This window comes from Macrobrachium rosenbergii, chromosome 48 (genome assembly GCF_040412425.1).
Source record: "Macrobrachium rosenbergii isolate ZJJX-2024 chromosome 48, ASM4041242v1, whole genome shotgun sequence".
In the NCBI taxonomy this organism is placed as follows: domain Eukaryota; kingdom Metazoa; phylum Arthropoda; class Malacostraca; order Decapoda; family Palaemonidae; genus Macrobrachium; species Macrobrachium rosenbergii.
This window is the reverse complement of record NC_089788.1, coordinates 67,382,720-67,405,219: the sequence shown is the minus strand read 5'-3', so window position 1 is coordinate 67,405,219 and position 22,500 is coordinate 67,382,720. Positions and strand designations below refer to the sequence as shown.

The 22,500-nt window shown below is 34.5% G+C and overlaps 1 protein-coding gene across 10 annotated transcripts in view; it reads right to left on the bottom strand.

Annotated features, from left to right (window-relative positions):
- The window catches only part of LOC136831491 (cell adhesion molecule Dscam2-like), a 712,499-nt gene that overhangs the window by 61,512 nt on the left and 628,487 nt on the right, over positions 1-22,500 (bottom strand). For 9 of the 10 annotated variants that reach the window (XR_010850906.1, XM_067092006.1, XM_067092004.1 and 6 more), the window contains 4 exons: positions 11,366-11,628; positions 10,602-10,763; positions 5,594-5,878; positions 3,919-4,038 (listed from right to left, as the gene is read on the bottom strand). Coding sequence is in view for 9 of the 10 variants with exons in the window: in XM_067092006.1 (XP_066948107.1) it covers positions 3,919-4,038; positions 5,594-5,878; positions 10,602-10,763; positions 11,366-11,628 (830 nt within the window). In the remaining variant the exon portion in view is untranslated. Of the gene's footprint in view, positions 1-3,918; positions 4,039-5,593; positions 5,879-6,466; positions 6,752-10,601; positions 10,764-11,365; positions 11,629-22,500 lie in introns of all 10 variants that reach the window. The other variant, XM_067092005.1, reaches the window with a different exon arrangement.

The window sequence follows — 22,500 nt, the reverse complement described above, 5'->3', positions numbered from 1 at the left end:
CTGTTCGACAGAGATTTGGGGACCTTCCAAATGACACTCATCTGCCAGTTTTACTGGGACAAAGGAACTCTTTGAGGGAGGCGTAGGTATTGACCATGAAAAGAGAGAGAGAGAGAGAGAGAGAGAGAGAGAGAGAGAGAGAGAGAGAGAGAGAGAGAGAGAGAGAGAGAATCAAATAAAAAACTTTTTCTCATTTTACAATGGTGCTTACACAAAAATACAAAATACATAATCATCCTTTGTAATCTGACCGAAGTGCATTGTTTGAAGACAACGAGTTGAAATTTTTTACATTAGTGTAGCAATTGTTGACACCTTTATAAACATATATTTTACTGGTACAGTGCAATATTACGCTCACACCTAGCAGAAATACAATGCAAGATTTCCCGGGTCTCACTATATAAAAGGTACTTTTTGAGGTTCTGCTTGAAATGAGAGAGAGAGAGAGAGAGAGAGAGAGAGAGAGAGAGAGAGAGAGAGAGAGAGAGAGAGAGAGAGAGAGTGTTAGAACAATGAAAAACTCCACGGTGGCACATGACATATGCCATGCTATTTAAATAACAGCTGTTATTATGCAAGTTGTTTTTCTTAAAGTGCATATCACAAATGGCGCTGAGAGTCTGGTAAGCGAACTGTATCTTCAAATTAAACGATAAAATGATAAAACATGCTAAAAGATAAAACTTACTATCGTTGGGAATGCGAGAGAATAAAGAACCATAATAATAGTAACAAATCATTATAACAAAAAATTATGAAGCAATATTAAGGGAAGATTTGATTACATAGTGCAGACACGCATACCTGTCAATGGCACTGACAAATTTCTTTCAAGTGTTAAAACTAGGAATACAAGATATCAAATCTGTGGTCAAGGTTATTTCTAGATATATATGATGTTTTTATTATTTCTGATTATAAAGTGTGCAAAAGCTAATTCTCTCTTTCTGTGGATACTCAGTGAGGAAACTGTTATCGCCCCTAATGTATTTGCACGTCCTGCCTATGTTGTGGGTTTTTCCTTCCATGTGAAATTGAATTTTTTCTTTTTACCTGTAGCAGAACCTCAGTGGATGCAACATTGTTGTGTATACTTACAATATTCTGTTGCTGTTATTTACAAACATATTAGAAACACGCCCTGTAATTTTAAATATGCTTTGGTCCTATTTGATAATCGGCATTAACACACGTGAAGGAACAGAAGTCGTAGAGGAAAGAGAAAGAGAAAGAGAAAGAGGAAGAGGAATAGGAGGAGGATAACCGCATCCCAAATAGCAATGCACAAAAATTCCCCATCGCCAATACGCGTATATTACACGACTGCGGCACGATTATGATGATGTTCGTAAAATCAATAGGGAAAAGTTTCCAGGTCAGACCATAACACGTTATTGCCACTCCTTTGTCAAAACACTTATGGGGTCGGGGCCTGTGTCGACGTCCCCTCCCCACCTCCCTCCCTCCCAAACTCCCCCTCCTCCTCCCCCCTCCCTCAGCCCCCGAAAAAAGGGGGACCATAAAAGCGATGGAAAATTTTGTTTTCGGTATCATCCAATTGTGCCGTCAGTTGCGAGGGAAGCGTAATTTCCACAAAAACAAGTTAGAGGGAAAAAGGGGGTCACAGATAAAAGGTGTAAAACGTGGATCTCCTGAAGCGCATATGTTAGGATGGGGATAAGTATTAAAAGTACCTGCATTCTCATGTAATTGCAGACATGCATACGAATGTCCATACACACACACATGCATATATATATATAAATATATATATATATATATATATATATATATATATATATATATATATACATATATATATATATATATACATATACACATATATATATATATATATATATATATATATATATATATATATATATATATATATATATATATAAATATATATATATATATATATATATATATATATATATATATATATATATATACATATATATATATATATATATATATATATATATATATATATATATATATATATATATATATATATATATATATATATATATATATATATATATATATATATATATATAACTTTTTAAGGATGTTACTAGGAGGTGATATCCTTTGTTTTCTATATATTAACATTTTCATCAGGAATGTAATTTGTGAAATTCTTTTGCAGTTAAAATTGTAGATACCATGGTTCAAAATCTTACATGTGTTTAAATTACAACAAGAATATAAACGTCACAAACACATGACAAAAAGTGAAGGTCAAAACAGAGCATCACAATCGAATGCCCTGGGTACTTTGCTTCAACTTCACCTATGTAAGACACCTTTGAATTCATTAAAAGAAACAAATAACAAACACTGTAAGACCCTCTGGTACTTTTAGGTACCATATCTCAAATACTGAAATCATCAGCAACACTTAAACCATTATTTTAGTGAATTAAAACCTTATCAAGAGAGCGAGGTGAAGAAAGAGGAAGCCAAAATCGACGGAAAAAATAATTCTCCGCTTCACAGCTGCGACAAGCTATCAACAAGTTTAGACTATAAAAATTTTACAGGTATGTAAATGAAATTGCCGTGACTAATCAAATTACGGCTGCTTCATAGCATCCTATAGAAGTGACCTGGTTTTTATCGCGTTTACTCAACCAAACACCAACTTTGTCAACGTAGAAAGAGACACGAACGTGAATAAACAAACTTAATACATAAATACAGTGAATTTTCAATAGAAAAAATGCTTATAAAACTAGACACAAACAATCTAAAGATACAATAAGCACCAAGCACCGAGTCTGTATACATGGACCTTTAACCTGAACAATTGCTGGATGGTAAAAAAACAAATACAAGTCCAACATTAGAGCAGCAATGAAAAAGATCGAGAGTTTAAAGGCCATGTGTGGGAACGAGATTATGATCATGGATTTACCATTAAAACTCAATGCCCCTGCCATGAAAATACCAGGTGGTTTCTTTTCTTGCGATTTTTCGGTGTCACTTTTTTACTACGCTCAAATATTTTGTAATTTGGGGCAGCTATCTGATTTTACTGTCAGCTCTGATGACTGAAAATAAATTGGGGCAATTCTTTGCCTCGAGAATTTTGTCAGTTTTAAATGGTAGCACTTTTCAGCCTACTCAAAGGTTTTTTAAACATTTTCCTAATAATTACTAAAACTAATACTATCAGTTTAATGGAATGAAAACTAATCAATATTCTATATGTATCGCCGAATGAAATTCGTTGAACACAGGAATTTCTCACCTTGAATTTCATTCGAGTGTATACAATCACTGATTGGGGTTTTAATTCGTCAGGGATACTTACTTAACGTGGAATATGCATGTTGTTCCATTAAAGTAAACAAGATTTTACCTTGCATTTGAATCACTCTAAACAAACAAACCAGGGCTGGGCACAGACCTATCAGTGAAAGATCAATTAGTAGCAAAAATAATTTTCTAAATAACGCTGATTTAGACCACTATCGCGAGCACTGGGAGTTTCCACAGGGATTAACTATTAAAACTGGGCTAATGTTGTAAGTATGGCATCCATTTCTGACAGAGGGGCAAACGTAACGCGAGACCATTCTTTGTGAGGCAACAGTATGGCCTTAACCTACGGTAGGGGAGGCTTTTACTTTAATACCTTGGCAAATGACGAAGATATAATGTCTGTATAACTCCCCAGTGTATCTTGGTTTCGCACAAACACTCAATCATTATATAAACACAAGCAATAGTGGAAAAAATAACAATTCATGACGCTACGTTGAGCCCACTAAAAAAATAAATAAAGAAATCTCGAACTTACCATTCAGTCTGAGACCTTTGCTCTTTTGGCATACGTTATACCCTCTGGGCAAATAATGTCCTTAAAAGGAACACTATACTATAAAAAAGTATACAAAATCCTACCTGTTTCCTTCCTCCACACAACAGTCGGGTTTGGAAATCCTTTAGCCAAGCAGTGTAATGCCACGTGCCCCCCCAGAGGAACGTTGGCACTTGAGGGTTCAACTACCCAAGTGGGTGGCACTGAAGATGGGCACAGATAAGTGAATTAGTGAGGAAAAATAAAAGGTTACTTTTATGAGATGAAATCTATATATCCACATATTTCAAACACCTTAATTTGTAAAGCGAAGTAAAAAGCTGTAATCTAATCAAAAAAAGTTTTGCACATTTTCTCTCCATATATCAAATGGAATTCCATTTATGAAAACGAATGCATTTGAAATATTTACAGGCACCTATTTTTGATAAAAGCATCTGACAAATGCCTCTGCATCTGTTGCAACCTTATGAAAAAAAAAAACTTATCACAAAAGAAGCACTGCTATATCAAACAACTGGTTCGAGGATGAGAAAGTCTTGGAGAAAAGAAATCAAACATTATAGAATGAAAGCAGCTGTTTCTCAGTCAATATACTAACGGCGGGAGCAATACGTAGGCACAAATGTTATATAAAAAAAATATATATATATATATCTTTGCATCTAAGACTAATTCCATTCTAGAATGAATATATAGTGACACATTCAAAGCACATCTAATCAATGCCAAGACTGATATGAATATATATCATATATATATAAAATTCCAGCAACATGAGTTTTGGGATAAACGAGTGATTCTATGGATGATCAGATTTCTGTGTCTAAAGAGAAAGAATCAGAGAAGAGGAGGACTCCCCACACAGGATACACACAGTCTGTCAAAGAGTCTCCGCCAGTCGCCACCAGTCACAGTTATTAGCTCCGAGACACGAAAACACTGCACTAAAATAGTTACGCTGTTAGCCGAAGTGAATACAAATATATGAAGCACTCGTCGAGAAATCGGAATCAGGGCTTCTGTTTGCCTCTCAAGAATTATTATGATAGATAGATAGGGTCTATTCTCAACAAGAATGATGATAACTTGACTTTTTATTTTACTTGTAAAAAATTAAATTACAGAATCTGATATTATGATCAAATACATTCTTTGGGTACAACCTTGACTTACAACAGCTCTGCGGCTCACAACCCAAGTATTTAAGAGTGGGTACCGTTGCCTTTAAATGTAAAAATATTTCACATGGCCTCTGATTCGTGATTTCTGATTTTGCTTGCCAGTAAGCAGGATAACGTCCTCATTGTCTGTGTCTGTGTGTTTCGTGTCGGTAAACAAAGACGTGCACTCGAGTTTTGTACATCACAGAATGTGATAAGCAACCTACTGTCTGTATTATATAAGCAGTAAATTTCGGGAAAAACAAAACTTATTTGTAACCAGAGAAAAAGTTAAATTCAATCACTTTCGTATCGTGAATAGAAGTTAATGTTTAAACGTGCTTATCACATTCCATCCCATTCATGTGAAGAAGAAATAGTCCGGTTGGTCGAAGCAAAGTCTCATTTCAGTCATCTTCACTTGGAATAGACTTACTTACCTCCTAACGTCTTATGGCTTTCCCTAATGTCTAGACATCCTAAAAAGGCTATGAGCAAAAGCACAATGTCCCTCATAATGAAAGCCCCCAATCCTAAAATTCTCTTTATTTGCAGTTTTCACCCCTACTGGCCATGAGAGGCGTGGGCAGCCTACCGCTGACGGTCAGCTGGGCGTCGACGGTGGAGGTTCGGGCAGGGTTGGTGGCTGCGCAAGTATAGTTGCCGGAATGTTCGGCCGAGGCCCGCTCAATGACCAGAATGGAAGTGAAGGCATCGAGCTGCGAGGTGCGGACGTCGCGGATACCGTCCAGGGGCCGGCCATCCTTCTGCCAGGCGAAAGTCAGGGGCTGGTCACCTTCCTGCATGAGACAGGTGGCCTGGGCTCTCATCCCCGCTCGTGTCCCCACGGGGAAGGCCATGTTGGCTAGCCGGGGCGGAACTGTAACACACACACACACTCACACTCACGAGAAGCAAAGCGAAAAAAGAGTCAGTTTATACATTATTGGTTTTTCTTGTATGTGTGCCTGCAATACGGCAGGCTAGAATTACGACCCGTGGGAAGTATAGTGACGGGTCCTACTGATTGATGCCAGCACAGAAAAGCGAAATTCAAACTAATACCAGTGCTACTATGATTATACACGGACTTGTACCAGCTCCAAATTTGGCTTGGTCAGCATACGGTACGAATTCTGTCATGCATAATCTACTCTGTAGCATTAGTACTAGTCAAAAAAGCGAGGATCTTGAGGATTAAAAGCCAAATACGGAGAGAGAGAGAGATGTAAGTGTAAGAGTATGGAATAAAGAGCAGGACTAAAACACAAGAAAAGTAACAGTCGCGGTAAGTCAGGTTAACCACGTGTAAGCGCTCGAAACCGACACGTGAAATTCTGGAAAGAAAAAAAAAAGAAAATAAAACAAAAACAAAAAACAAGAGTGAAGAAGAAGAAGAATCGTTCATTGTTTTTTGGTGAGGACCACACCCATGCTTTGGAGTGCCTTTCCACGGGTGAAGGCGTACCATTCACAGCGAGAGAGGCAGAGTGGGATACCTCCGACCATTCATTGGACGCCCTGCAAGTATACTCGCCACTATGCTGGGCTGTCAGCCTGCTGATCATCAAAGTACTCGAGAAGTGGGTCGGGCTTGAAATCGAGATGCCCTCAAGGCTGTCGATGCTCTGCCCATCTTTATCCCAAGTTAATTTGATGGGAGGGTCCCCCTTGCTCACGATACATGATATGCCCGCGCGGTCGCCTTCCTGTAACCTCTCTTGGAAGTGGAAGGGTTGCAGGACTGGAGGCACTGTAATAATATAGCCACCACACATAATCCCACCTCAAAGCCAAAAACTGTTACGGAAATTAACACTCCTTACCTCTGCGGAACAGGTTCAACACTAACTTCTTTTCAACTCATTTGAAAAGCTAGACATAAAAATGACAAAAAAAAAAAAAAAAAGAGAAGGCATCAGCAATATAGAAACACTAAACAGGTTTTTGTAACGCCTAACACATGAAATTTCAAGGATCCTGAAATAAAATTTCGTTATCACAAATCTATTGTTTAATACGTTTTCTTGCTCTGGAATATGAGTTAAATCATTAACAGCACATAAATTACCACCAGTCAAAATCAAATTTTTATGTGCATTTAAGTGGAAAAAAGTGACGGGTGTCAGACTTCCTTCATTTAAAGGTGCGATTAAAGCGTGGTGGGTTATGGCTGCAAAGGCTATTTTGTGAAAAAAACTGTGGTAACGTTATTTACAGAAAAGCATCAGTTAGGTGATTTAACATGTGGTGCAGATGACGAGCAGGAAGCGGAAAATAAATAAGAATTTAGGATGGGAATTACATTACATAAAACTATAATTCATCCTTCTTGGTAACCGTAAAGTTTCACTTATTCATTACATTTCAAGTTACTGCTAAAGTAAGTTACTATGTAAAAAAAATATACATAAATTTGCTTCTTGAAGTTTAGAGCACCAAGTGTAATATTTACAGAATTTGGATTTAGTGTATAATCTTCACAAAGAGTTGATTATTTTAGTCATTATTTCAAACAATATACAAGGAAGCCTACCAAAATAATTTAAGGACAACTTGCATTACCACCAGGAAAACATTTAAACCATAATTAATCTCTCAAAGTAAGATACTGCATTCTACAAGCTATAGCGTTCAGATAAGCAGTTTAGTAAGCTGTAGTTTAGTTACTAAGCTATAGTTATGTTACCAAGCCATTATTAAGACCAGTTACCTAGCTACCGTAAGAATTATACAAGGTTTTAAATTAGACTAAACTACTGATTAAATTTTTGTTTTCTAATTTATTGAATGAGTACTTGATACTTTTAATTTTCAAATTATCACTACGCAATGTACAAAAGCTGATGAATTTAACTTTTTAGTTAGAAATATACATAACGTGCAAAAGCATTAACACAATACACGATTAGAAACATGTTATTAATAATGAACCCTGAAGGCAATAAAGAAAAATTTAAAAAAACAAAAATCGAATTTTAAATAAAATAAAATATGGAATGGACAAGTTATTCTTGATTTAACTTAGATTTTAAGATTGAAACAAAAATAGCCATTTACAAAATATTTGAAAATAAAAAAAATAGCTATTTACAAAATATCTGAAAATAAAAAAAAAAGTTTTGCTTGTATTACAGTTTTAAAAAGGAAAACAAATAAAATTGTTTAAAATTAATATTTCAGGCTCTAAAAAGAATTTAAGAGCAATTTTGTCTAAAAAAAATAAGGATTATCTTTATTAATGAAGCACTACTGTAAAAGAAAAACACACTTTTCAAAAATAGTGACGAGAAACAGAAATAGGACGAGTGTAACTGAAAATTGAATCTAATCTTGAACAAGAACTTTTAAAAGGCTGTAAAGAATAAACCAGTTTCAAAATTCAATTAAACTTCAAAATGAAAACGTAACTCTCAACTTGGATAATAATCTTAAAAAGAAAATAAAAGAGTAGACTTTGGAGACGGTCACAGAGTGCAAAGTCCTAAAACTTGCAGTGGGTGAAAAACTTAATTTCTAATATCTGCTTGGAAAGGCGCATACAACTTCAACTATAACAGTTACTTAAAAAAAAAATCCATTCTAGACCAGTGGTTCTCAACCAGGGGGTAATTCCCCCCTGGGGGGAATTTCAGAGATCAGGGGGGAAACTGTGACCACAGATTGGCAGGGTCAAACTGGGTCGAGGACCAAACAAAACGCAGTGTGCATCGGTCCGCTATTGAATGTATAAAACTACACTACAAAATTAATCTTCGCATATAAAGGTTATGTACTAATATGGAAGAAAATAAGGATTTTTAGTATTATATACATATTAGGAATGCGTCTTTTGAGGCAGACAATTATGGAAAGGGGGAAGGATGACATTCTGACATATGGGTCAAAAAAGGTTAAGAACCACTGTATCTAGACTGAAGACTCAAGACTAAAGACACGAAAGTTAAACCTCATTATTGTTAATGAAGCAAAAACATAAGACTCTAGTTAATAAAGTGATCAAGAGAAACAGAGAATGCTCAATTAATTAATTAGCACAGAATTCTTATGAAAAATTTTAAGAAACAGAAAATTACTAAAATTAATTAGCATAGAATTCCTTTGAAAACATTTGAGGTTTAATTTACTTCATATGGAGAACGTAAGTATTGCAACTTAGGTTTCAAAAGTAATAAAATAAAACGAGGAAATGGAGATTAAGCTTAAATAAAAATCTCCAGGATAAAGTAATAAAGTCCCTATTGTGTAAAATACAATTTTAATAATTAACATTAAGAGACAAACTAAATACTGATCTGGGACATAAATATTTCAGCTTAGCCTCAAAGAAGATTTAGAGAATTAGAGAGCATTGCAATTAGCTTCCAACAAAATTTCAGGGATCTAATCATAAAGTCCTAAAGTGTAAATTACATTAATACTATTATCACCCAATCTATCTAGACAAGATCTGTTCGCTATTACAGCAGCTGTCAAGCCAACACTCGACTGACAAATATCTTAACGAAGATTAACCAATATTTTGCAAGAATCTGAAAGGCAACTCAAAAATAGAAAAAAGAAAAAAATCAGATAAATGATCACCTAGAAAAAATATAAGGCTGTAAATAGCAAATAATTAGAACATGTGGTACTGATTAAAATTAACGTATGAAAACTCAGTTAACCAGAAAAAAACATCAAATTAACCCTGGAAATCAAAAAAGAAATAATGATCCAAATTCAGCAATAACCCTGAAAAGGAAGTCTCTCATACATTGCTAAAATAAGTAAAATCAACGTCCTAATTGAAAGTTTGCAAAGAGACCTAAAAAAAGAAATATCAATTAATATTTGACTAAAATATTCCAAAAAACATTCCTCTCAAATTACCACATGCAACTGTTAAATACGGTACAATTTTAATAATTCTCTTCAGACAGTTATAAGCAGAAATGCTGTTATCAGTTTGGTGGTCAGTCAAAAACATTTAGAAATTTTCGACCTACTTTGCATATCAAAAACTTTTTGAATGAAATTAAAAAAGTAATAAATTCATCGAGTAAAATCTCAAAGGGAGAAAAGTCTTGTTTCAACACCTTCTTTCTTTTTTATTTTTTTATTTTTATTTTTACAAAATATCACGATGAAAAGCTAAATAGAAAATGTTTAATAATGAAAAATCCCATTCGTGAGTTCCTCATATATCACAATGAGTAAAGAAATTAGGAAAAGAAAAATGAACTACGACGAGGGGTCATGAAACAGAAACTGAAGTTGATATGCAAGAAATTTTTTAGTAATTTCTTTTTAGGTCCTGAATGATTTTAATCTTCATAATAAAACTTTAAAAAATCCTTATAGATTTGGAACAGAAATAATTTTTCATTGGTAATCCTTGTTAATGATTTTTTCATTTACTCTTTTTATATGTCCATTTTTATGAAAACGAATAAACGAAAAAACTCATTATGAAGCGATGACCAAGAAAAAGTGGCCATGTTTTTTTTAGTTCTAGATCAGTAAAAATTCTTCAAACAGACAAAGAATTTTGAAAAAATATACGAAGACCAATAATGATCAGATGTCTATCCCCCACGAAAAAAAGGTTACAAATGACCTACCCATGACTCGCACGTTGAGGGTCTGGGTATCTGAGCGCCCCTGACGGGAAAAAGCAGAGCAGGAATACTGGCCATCATCCGTGCCCCTAGTTACTTGTTCTACCACCAGGGTGCCGTTAGGGTAGACCCTCTGCCTGTGGCTGGTGGGAAGGCGTACAGTGTCTGGAAGATGAAGATGGTTTAAGTTATAGGTTTTAGTTACAACTTCGCTGTACCGGATTTTTATTGGATGTGAATAAAAGAAAAAAATTGCATTTATTCTTGGAGACTTCAGTAAATTCAAGTCACAATACTGACAGAAGAGAGATTCCACAGTCAAAGGTATAAAACTATTTCGTAAAATACAGTTCGAATGATGGATATAATACATATCTGTTATATTAACATTGTTTTAATAAAAAAGCAGGAATAAAGTGAAGGGAAGAGATATACAGTATATATATATATATATATATATATATATATATATATATATATATATATATATATATATATATATATATATATATATATATATATATATACATACATACATATGGGTGCTTGTGTATATATATATATATATATATATATATATATATATATATATATATATATATATATATATATATATATATATATATATATATATATATATATATATATATATATATATATATATATATATATATATATATATATATATATATATAGAGAGAGAGAGAGAGAGAGAGAGAGAGAGAGAGAGAGAGAGAGAGAGCAATACACATATATCGAAATGCAACCTTTCTTCCACACAATCTTCTCCAGAGGGTATCCGGAAGCAGGGCAGGTCACGGCAAACGTCTCTCCAGCGACAGCCGACACCTGACCCATAGGCCGCACGTGCGGGGCACCGTAGATATTCAGCCTGGCAGAGTGTGACACTTTTCCGGCACTGTTTTCGGCTGTGCACGTGTACGTGCCTCCGTCCGTCACGTGCACCATACTGATGTTCACGTGGCTGATGACATCACCGTGGGCGGAAACGTATTGTCCTTTTAGGTACCTGAACAATAAAGAAAATATCATTATATATATATATATTTTTTTTTTCAAGAATCAGATACATTAACCTTTCATATGTCAAGACCACTGCCACTTTAGAAGGATACTGAGTCATACTGCTTCGACAATGCTTCATTTGCTTCTCTCATGAATCATGTTTTTGGCTTAGTAAATTATTATTTTTTTTTTGTTGCAAAGGCCAATGGGACAATTACCCAAATGTCGTTCGGCCTTGGATAAATGAACTTGAATACTTGATTTAGAAACTGTTGAAGACAAGAAGCCGAAATAAACCTGCTTCCATCTATAAAGAGAGAGAGAGAGAGAGAGAGAGAGAGAGAGAGAGAGAGAGAGGTAATCGCAGAGTTCAAGTGGGGCATAAACATGAAATTTATTAATATTGCTAAGAAAAAAGTAATATAGTCTCGCTGAAAGAGAAAAGGAGCGCAAAGAGCACCTTCATTTTTTTTTAATAAGGTGGGTAACTTGACTGAATAACCAGTTATTTTCCCCATAACTAATAGGAGAGAGAGAGAGAGAGAGAGAGAGAGAGAGAACAGGAATATGCAGCGTTTAACTGAACATCAAGAATAATGAACACTCCCAAGAAATGGATTTCATCTAATACCAGTGCCGTTAAAAATAAAAGGCATATTCCATATTCCGAGCTCAAAGAGAAAATGATTAAACGAGAATCTTCTCTCTCTCTCTCTCTCTCTCTCTCTCTCTCTCTCTCTCTCTCTCTCTCTCTCTCTCTCCTCCTTGAAGTGAATGAGCCCTGAGTTTTTCCCGACATCGGCCTGACAACGGGAATTATTCAGAGCGAGAATTTGCATCTTAACAAATAACCATTTTCCCGAGAAGCCCTTGTTGGACAGATTTCCTTAACTGAATTTCGCAGGGAATTTAAAAGAAGGCCGTAAAGCCGTAAAGACGAGAATGCCATGTAACCCTTCGTTCGGAAAAGTTGTCACGCGAATTATCGTACATCGTCAGGCGAGACTTCTTTACCAGGAATGCGAACTTCACCTGTCTTGTTCTCGGGGGAAAAAACTTTCCCTCGCTGTCAGTCTTTTTAAAGAATAATCAAACAGGTATCCATAAACACACATATGTATATATAAGCGCGTGTCTGAAGCCAGATTTTAGGGATTCGAACACAGTTCCAGACCGAAAGCGCATCATGTGTATATATATATATACTGTACCTCCGACGTCTAAAGCTGCGACCTCGAAGCCAGATTACAGGGATTCGAACTCAAGCTCAGACCCGAAAACAGCATCATGTAAATACGTACATTGTACCTCTGACGTCTAAACCTGTGACCTCGAAGCCAGATTTCACGGATTCGAACGCCGCCCCGAATACGGCATGTCTCTCTCCGCGTGCCAAGAGAACCATAACAAATGGCAACAGTTATGTTGATGTTGAACTGAAAACACAACTAAAAGCTTCCCTGAGCAGTCCATTAATAACACGGAACGCTGCCACGTGGAAAAGCCTTGGGAGCATCAGCTCTTAAATTTGCATATTCTCCCGTAAAAAAAAAAAAAAAAAATACACACACACACACACACACAAACAAACACACTCACTATGCTACGGATTCTTCTATTATATGGAGAAAGATGGTGGAAGAACGAGAGAGGCATCATCACTAACAACAACAAAAGAAAAAAAACAACTCAAAGAGGTCAATAATAATAATAATAATAATAATAATAATAATAATAATAATAATAATAATAATAATAATAATAATAACCTGAAGTAAATGCACACGGCAATAATTCTAGAGAATTGTAAAATCAAGACGATGCTAAGAAGATTAAGGGCAGAAAGGACTTAATGGGAGAGGATGTTATGATGGGAACTAAAGGAGATGGTAGAATCTTCGGAGAGAGAGAGAGAGAGAGAGAGAGAGAGAGAGAGAGAGAGAGAGAGAGAGAGAGAGAGAGAGAGAGAGAGAGAGAGAGAGATTTAGCGTTATAGAACAGATGAGGGAAAAGGGAAGTTAATTTTCCGGTTACAACTTAAAAACAGTGAAGTAATGAGAATCAAAATATATTAACAAATGCTGCACATGATTAACATTGTCTGTATGTATATATATATATATATATATATATATATATATATATATATATATATATATATATATATATATATATATATATATATATATATATATATATATATATTATATGTAAAGTAAAACGAAAAATCTCACAATAAAAAGTAAAAAGAAAACCTCACAAAAATAAATGAAAGCAAAAAGTAAACCAAGCCTTCGAGGGCGAAAAAAACCTAAATAAGAATAAAACTTAAAAATGAATGACAAAAATAAATGAAAAATTGGTCGAGTAAAGCTAGAGTTACGAGATCATAAAATTAGACGATGACGGAGTCAGGCATTAACCCTCCTCAAAACGAGAGAGAGAGAGAGAGAGAGAGAGAGAGAGAGAGAGAGAGAGAGAGAGAGAGAGAGAGAATGATAATCCTCCTCGCTTACCCATGACATAAACAATGGGGATCCAGCATACATTACCATATTAAGATAATTAACCACCAACCCGGCTAATGGATGAGATCCGGAGAAGATGGGTTGACTTTGCGTATATATTGCACGTGTGTGTATGCGTATGCGTGTGTGTTTGTGTGTGTATACAGAATTTCGTATGTAATCTTGTGAGCATATATATTTGCTTATTTGTTTGTGTAATTCTTTCCGGAGTGAAATTCTTGGTTTGAAGCCCGTGGTTCTAAAAGAATTTTAGTTATGTAACTGTCTTTAAATAAAACTAGAACTAATATACGTAATTCTAAGTGGCACTTCTACAAGAGCGAACAACGCCTTCATAAACAAGGTGCAAAATATGGGACAGGAAAAAGAGCTGAGTAGATTAAGTGGAAAAGAATTGGTTCTCTTAATGCTTTCTTTCTAAGCTCTTTTTTATGTTTTAAAGATGAAAGGCAGACTGTTGTCTCGCTTCAAGAAATATGAGAAAATAAGTGATGATATTAAGACTGCAGCCAGCTCTATGAAATCTGACAGAAGTTATAATAAATATCTTCAATTACGGGTAATAAAATCCAGGATAAGAGAGGTTACGTCAGGAAAGATTAACGACCCCGCAAGGCAAATCATTAAGGGCTGTAGAATATTTAAGCAAACCTGCTTAGGTGCAGGCGGTGATGGGAAATAATAAGCCCCTAAATTCAGTGCAGTATGGATATGTATTCTAAATGAATTTTGCAAGAACTATATCTGAGAGTGAAAACTACTACAAAAGTCCTCAGCAGTCACTACAGCTGCTATTAAAAACTAAAGGGAAAGGCGACAGTGCTATTAATTAAAAGAAAATTGCAAAAGAAGGGACGTGACAAAAGTATTTTTAGAGAAAAAAAAAGGACCCAAGAATCTGCTTCATAAATGGGTAATAGTCAAGAAAACTAGTTTTGCTATGCAAATTCAAACATACATATAAGCCACACAACACAGATATCAACATTACGGGGCAACCTTGCATAGCATTAACAAAGTAGCCACCCTATGTCAAATACATATACGTATGAGGAACACAACATGAAATCTCTACACATTATGTCGTTTATGTCATACTTTTTCCTGAACCTGTAACATTATATAAGGCATTTTTCAGCCGCCAAAATTTAGTAACTCAGTAACAGCTGTTCTGTTTCAAATGGTTTCAGGGCTTCAAAAGGCTTACTGATAATCCCGAAGGCTTCATCCTTCTGAATCACCCAATCCTATTTGAAGACAGGAGTATGGTCACACACGCACACACAGACACGTATATAATTTTTCGGGCCACAGAGGATATATTAGGAAAGGAACCAGATATATAGTTGAAAATGCTTGGAATAAGCCCTTATTCTAGGAGATAATTAACCAGAATTTCAGCATTTCGTATTTTTGGCCTTTAATACCAGATCTTTAACACAAATTACAACAGTGTTGAAATTGAAATCTGATCCTCACTCAGCAGAAATTTTCTTTTTGTCTATAGGAACAATTAAATGCAAACCATTCAGTGGTGTTTGCTAAAAGGGGTGTAATTGTGCATTTTTCTTGTGAGGATTGAGCGATATAGTGACACGAGTGGCGCTTTGAAACTTAGTTCCTCCATCATGGTTCTATTGTGTTTCAAATTTCGGAAAATTGCCGGAAATAAATAAATAAATATATATATATATATATATATATATATATATATATATATATATATATATATATATATATATATATATATATATATATATATGTTTACAATCATTGCGGAGTAATAACCGTGACAATTATCTTATAAGATAACTACTATATCAAAAGAAGAATGAGAGAGAGAGAGAGAGAGAGAGAGAGAGAGAGAGAGAGAGAGAGAGAGAGAGAGAGAGAGAGAGAGAGAGAACCTTAATCTATTTTTCAGAAGGAGCAGGGCTTTTTATAATAAAAAGTTCCTCCCTCCTCTTCCCCCGCCTCCTCCGGACTCCCTCCATCCCCCCTTCCTTAATTATATAACTTTTGCAAAACAATTTTATTAAGAAAAATAACGAACTTAACTTTGTAGTGCTGGAACTCATTCCTCTTAATTTAGTTCCAGATCCTTCTGCCTACATTACTATGCTAATGAACTATTAATTGAAAGCCCTCCGTTGGGTCTTAGGATTTAAGGAGACCCACAGAGAGAGAGAGAGAGAGAGAGAGAGAGAGAGGATGGCATAAAACTGAAAAGACAAACAGAAAAAGGAAAAGCAAGAAATAGGAAAAGAGAAGAGAGAGAGAGAGAGAGAGAGAGAGGCAGAAAACTGAGAAGAGAGAGAGAGGGTGGCATAAAACTGAAAAGACAAACAGAAAAACGAAATAGGGAAAAGCAAGCTAGAGAGAGAGAGAGAGAGAGAGAGAGAGAGAGAGAGAGAGAGAGAGAGAGAGAGAGAGAGAGAGAGAGAGAGATAAAAGATGGCATAAAAAACTGAAAAGACAAATAGAAAAAGAGAGAAGATGGAGAAAAGAAGAGAGAGAGAGAGAGAGAGAGAGAGAGATGAAAGGAAAAGAATAAAAGTGACGTCACGAAAACAACGAAGCTGAGAATAAGAGAGAGAAAGCGAGAGAGAAAGAGAAAGAGAGAGGGCGAGTGGAACTCGAATGAAAAAAAAGAACAATGCAAGGGAAGAAAACATGGAGAACTACGAACCAGGAGAGAGAGAGAGAGAGAGAGAGAGAGAGAGAGAGAGAGAGAGAGAGAGAGAGAGAGAGAGAGAGAGAGAAATATATATACAAGGGGGAGAAGACCAACGGTAGGATGACAAAGAGTAAAAGTCAAATAATGGAAGAAACGAAAAAACAAACACAAAAGAAACTGTAAAAGAACGATTACAGAATAACAAAGCATAACAAGAAATAACAAAAGGGGCGATTTTGTTGATTGTTTTACTAACACTGTAAACTGGCGCCACAAAGCTAATGGTCATCAACGACAAACGACACGAAAAGGGAAATGAGAAAATGCTAAAAATCACATATTGTCAACAGAAAACCTCTAGCAACGAAAAATCAAAGATATAATGTACGAAAAACATCATACATAAAACTAGGGAGTTTATGGAATACAGAGTTTAGGCAAAAGGCCAAGCGCTGGGACCTATGAGGTCATTCAGCACTGGAAAGGAAATTGAGAGTAGGTAGGATTGAAAGGTGTAACAGGAGGTAAACCTCGCAGCTGCACTAGGGAATAATTGTTAGAAAAGGGTGGATAGCAAGATGGAAGAAACATGTGAACGGAGGTACAGTAAAAGGAACGAAAGGCGTTGCAGCTAGGGGCCGAAGGGACGCCGCAAAGAACCTTTAATAACGCCTACAGTGCAACCCGTGAGGTGCACTGACTGCACTACCACCCCCCCCCCTACGGGCAAAGGAGTTTATGGTTAAGAAAATGAAATGGCAAAAGAATTCTTGATAAAATAAGAGTCTGATGACGTGTTTGTCAAAAACGAATAACCCTTATGGCACCTAACTACAGAATGAAGGTAATAGTCAAGGTCCCAGGGTCACCAGTCTTAGTGTCATATGAAGTAGCTTAACTAGTGGAAGCCCTTTCTGTGAAGTCTCAATCTCTTTCAGAGTTCACATAGTACGATGTAGTTTAAGTACTGACGGAGAGACAATTGAACAGAGAGAGGTAATATCTCGGGCCTCCCTGCTTTATCTTAAGGGAATAATAATAATAATAATAATAATAATAATAATAATAATAATAATAATAATAATAATAATAATAATAATATATGAAGGGAGTAGACCCTCTTTTAAACAGGTCTTAAGGAGGATAGAAAAGACACTATATAAGATAAATTCGCATAATACAGCCATCCTTTTTAATAATAATAATAATAATAATAATAATAATAATAATAATAATAATAATAATAATAATAATAATAATAGTATCAAAAGGAAAAAAAGGGGAAGGGGAAAAAGACCGATCACCATTAAACTGAATAACGTTACACGCACTCTAATAAGAACAAAAAAATAAGACAAATAATAAAAAAAAACAGACTAAAGCAGCGAGAGTTCAAATTGCCTTAAAGCATACAGCGCCACACGTGTAATTTCCTCATTTATTCTTAGAAATACAGACTTACACCTGAGGCGGCAGAAACGCAAGAACAGAAAGTATTACCGAACGTTACGCGAGAGAATAAAGCGAAAGCAGGATCCGAATAGGGCTCAGGGCGCTCTCTCCACTTTCCAGCGAGGGCTTCAGCATTATAAAGAAAATGAAGAACTGTTATTAGTTAGACAACGGTATTACATTTCACGAAGGGGATGAGAGATGAAATCCGAGGGGAGAGGAAGGAGGCACAGTCATAATAATTCCGCGAAGAGAATGCGAGAAAAGTGAAAGACGTTGGCTACAGAATGCATCTAAATGAGGGACTGTTAAAAGAGGAAGTATGCGAGATCTCAAAAACAACGGCACGAAAGAGTACAGGTAAGATGTACGATAATCACCCTCCGCAAGAATGCAGGTGATGCGAGATGAACTCAAAGGGAAATGTGTGGATAGTTTAGAAGCTGTATTAAGTTTAATTAATCTGAACTGAACCATTTTTATTTTCTATTTCTGTAATGGTAAAGTGACCAAGCAATTCTCGAAGGCATTGCACACACATTTTACAGCCACCCACCCACACATACACACACACACACATATATATATATATATATATATATATATATATATATATATATATATATATATATATATATATATATATATATATATATATATATATATATATATATATATATATATATATATATATATATATATATATATATATATATATATATATATATGGAGAGAAAGAGATAGGGAAAAACAACCCATGTCTAAGTTATACAGAAATTACACTTAATTCATTAAAAAAAGTAAGAATAATCTTAACATGAATTATATTTAGAACTATTGTGGGATGACTGGCAAAATGTATAAACAAAATTAATATCAAAAGAAATTGCAAGACGGGAAAACGCCAAAAAATATTTTCTACATTATGTGTCAAATACTGACACAATATAATATATAAGTAAATCCCAATGACTTTTAAGAACGTAGGCAACTTAAGTCGAAATCCCTGAATTGAGAACTGTGAATAAACAGTAACGAAACACGAAAAGCATCCTCAGTAAGCTTTGCTAATTCTGAGCATCACAGCTTACATTCAGTCACAGCGAGGTATTTGCCAAGGAAAGAAAGGGCAGTCGGGCTTAGCCACGAGAGAAGCGACGGACTTCCCAACCTCGTCAAGGAAGAATGTTTATGAGAGTGAGGGAAAACACGAAAATTAACATAATTATAGAGCTTATATAAAATATTCCCAACAATGAGGGTATGGTAGGGATAAAGTCGTTTTTTTAGATCATTTGCAATTGTTCGGAAGCTTAATTACAGACCTTAAACATATATCTGTAAAATATATGAATATCAGAACACAACCACAACCTCGCCTGAAAATGGATGCAAGTAATAACAGAACGTCAACAAATCCTTATTAAGGTAATGAACGAAGAGTTCTGAAATTGGAAGTAGATAATGAATAAGGGCGAAGTGTCCTGCAGCCGTATGTAGGCAATGAATAAAGCGTTTAAATTGCTATATGTATACTAAACCTATGTTATGCATCGCAGTCACTGCGTTATCTTTTATAAACAAGCATTTGTCTTTTTTCTGCCGGAGTCACTCAAACCAGTAAGAGAAATTCTCTATTATTCTTATTAATATCTCCAGTGCTTGAAGAATCCATATTAACGTATCTTGTATTTATATAAAAAAAAACATAAACCACATAAAAATCACTAATATTATACAGCGTTTCCAAAAACGATGCACCTAGAAATTTCAGGCTAATGAAGTAATTAAAATCTAAGGTGGTTTATTGCCCAATTTAACTACCACACGGGAGTGGTCTGCTGTTCTATAATCTGCAGATTATAAAAAATAAAATCCCAGTATTCAGTGCGTAATTACTCAATTTTGAACAATGGTATACACAGATGCATAACATGCAAGCATAAAAAATATATATTTATCTACCTACAAAACGTATGCAAAACGAATATTCTATAACGTAACAACACCTGGTGCCATCATTCAGTTCATTTCACTTCCGGTTAGATCATTAGCATTCAATCAGCTTGTACGATTTTAACCAAGTGCGAGAAATCGTAAGCAATTTGGTGAACTTGCATACACATATATAACCATTATACATTATATATTAATTGAATATGCCTTTGGCATAAAAGAAAACCATGACTTTGCATATTACATTTACGATGATTCTGCTATAGGTGCATGTGGGAAGCAAAATCTTGGACACTTATGAAAATACAGAAATGATATGACTTACTGCGTTTCGACTCATTTGTGAAGTGCATTCATACAAATAAACACACTTATATGGTGAAGAAGCATTGTATATCCGAGTATACATGAAAGCAGTCGTGAATATAAGAATATAATATGAAAACGGAATAAAAACAGAAATTCTATATATATATGTATATGTATATGAAAACGGAATAAAAACAGAAATTATTTGTATATATATATGTATATGTGTATATATATAAAATATATATATATATATATATATAATAAAATATATAATATAATATATATATATATATATATATTTATATATATATATATATATATATATATATATATATATATATATATATATATATATATATATATATATATATATATATATATATATTTATATATATTTATATATATATATATATATATATACATATATATATATATATTTATATATATTTATATATATATATATATATATATATATATATATATATATATATATATATATATATATATATATATATATATATATATATTCATATATATATATATATATATATATATATATATATATATATATATATATATATATATATATATATATATATATATATATATATATATATATATTCATACAAATATATACGTATATATATATATATATATATATATATATATATATATATATATATATATATATATATATATATATATATATATCTGCATATACATTTGGACAAAAATAGACGGATAGACATACAAAAAATTTAACAAAATACTACACTGAGTGCTTAGCACTATCAGCGAGCAGAAAAATAGTCTTCGACCAACTGGCACAAATACATCCCCGGTGTTGGGGGGTGCGGGGGGAGGAAGGGGGCTCCGGCTAAGAGAACACAAACACAGAAAAACCCATTAGAAAATACCTCTGACGTCATCGCTTTTACCGAACGTCAACAAAAACATTTCGGACCGACCGTATTTTCGACGGGGAAAAAAAAACAGAAACAATCCTCGAAATAAAGGAAAAAAATAAAAAAGAAAAACAAATAAATTGAGGTGTTTGTCTGCGTATGTAGGTCATCAGTTATGATACCATTAACTTGTTTCTATCACTCTCGTGAATGAGAGAATGGGGTCGAAAAGAGAGAGAGAGAGAGAGAGAGAGAGAGAGAGAGAGAGAGAGAGAGAGAGAGAGAGAGAGCATATATATGTCACTCACTCTCTCTCTCTCTCTCCCCCTCTCTCTCTCTCTCTCTCTCTCTCTCTATCTCTCCATATATATATATATATATATATATATATATATATATATATATATATATATATATAGAGAGAAAGAGAGAGAGAGAGAGAGAGAGAGAGAAATATATCCCTCCTCCTCTCTCTCTCTCTCTCTATATCTCTCTCTATTATATCCATATATATATATATATATATATATATATATATATATATATATATATATATATATATATATATATATATATATATATATATATATATATATATGAAGATCAGTACGGTACGCTTCGGAGAGTTCGGGGATTTTCCTTCATATCAAGAATAAAGGCCATTCCATAAATTGGAGCGGGCAGAGCTGATTTTCAAAAGTACTTGTCCATACAAAAGAAAGATGCTGGAATCACCTATCATCACTCAAACCACCAATATGAACTTGTCAGGAGGACATTGTTAATCGGATGACATCGACGGGTTAATCCTCAGGCCTCTCCTCAAGCAGGTGTTCCAGGAAACGCGACCACCAGACGCATCGCCAAACGGGGCTTACTGAGGCCAGAAACCACTAGGGAATTGTTCATTTTCCCTCCTTGGGAAACGGTCACCTGCGTACCATCGGAGACTTAATGCCACACCTACATATGCTTTGTATATATACTCTTGTAACATTTAAACTGTCCATATTTTACCAGTGAACAGGGGTACGGAAGGAAGGGCT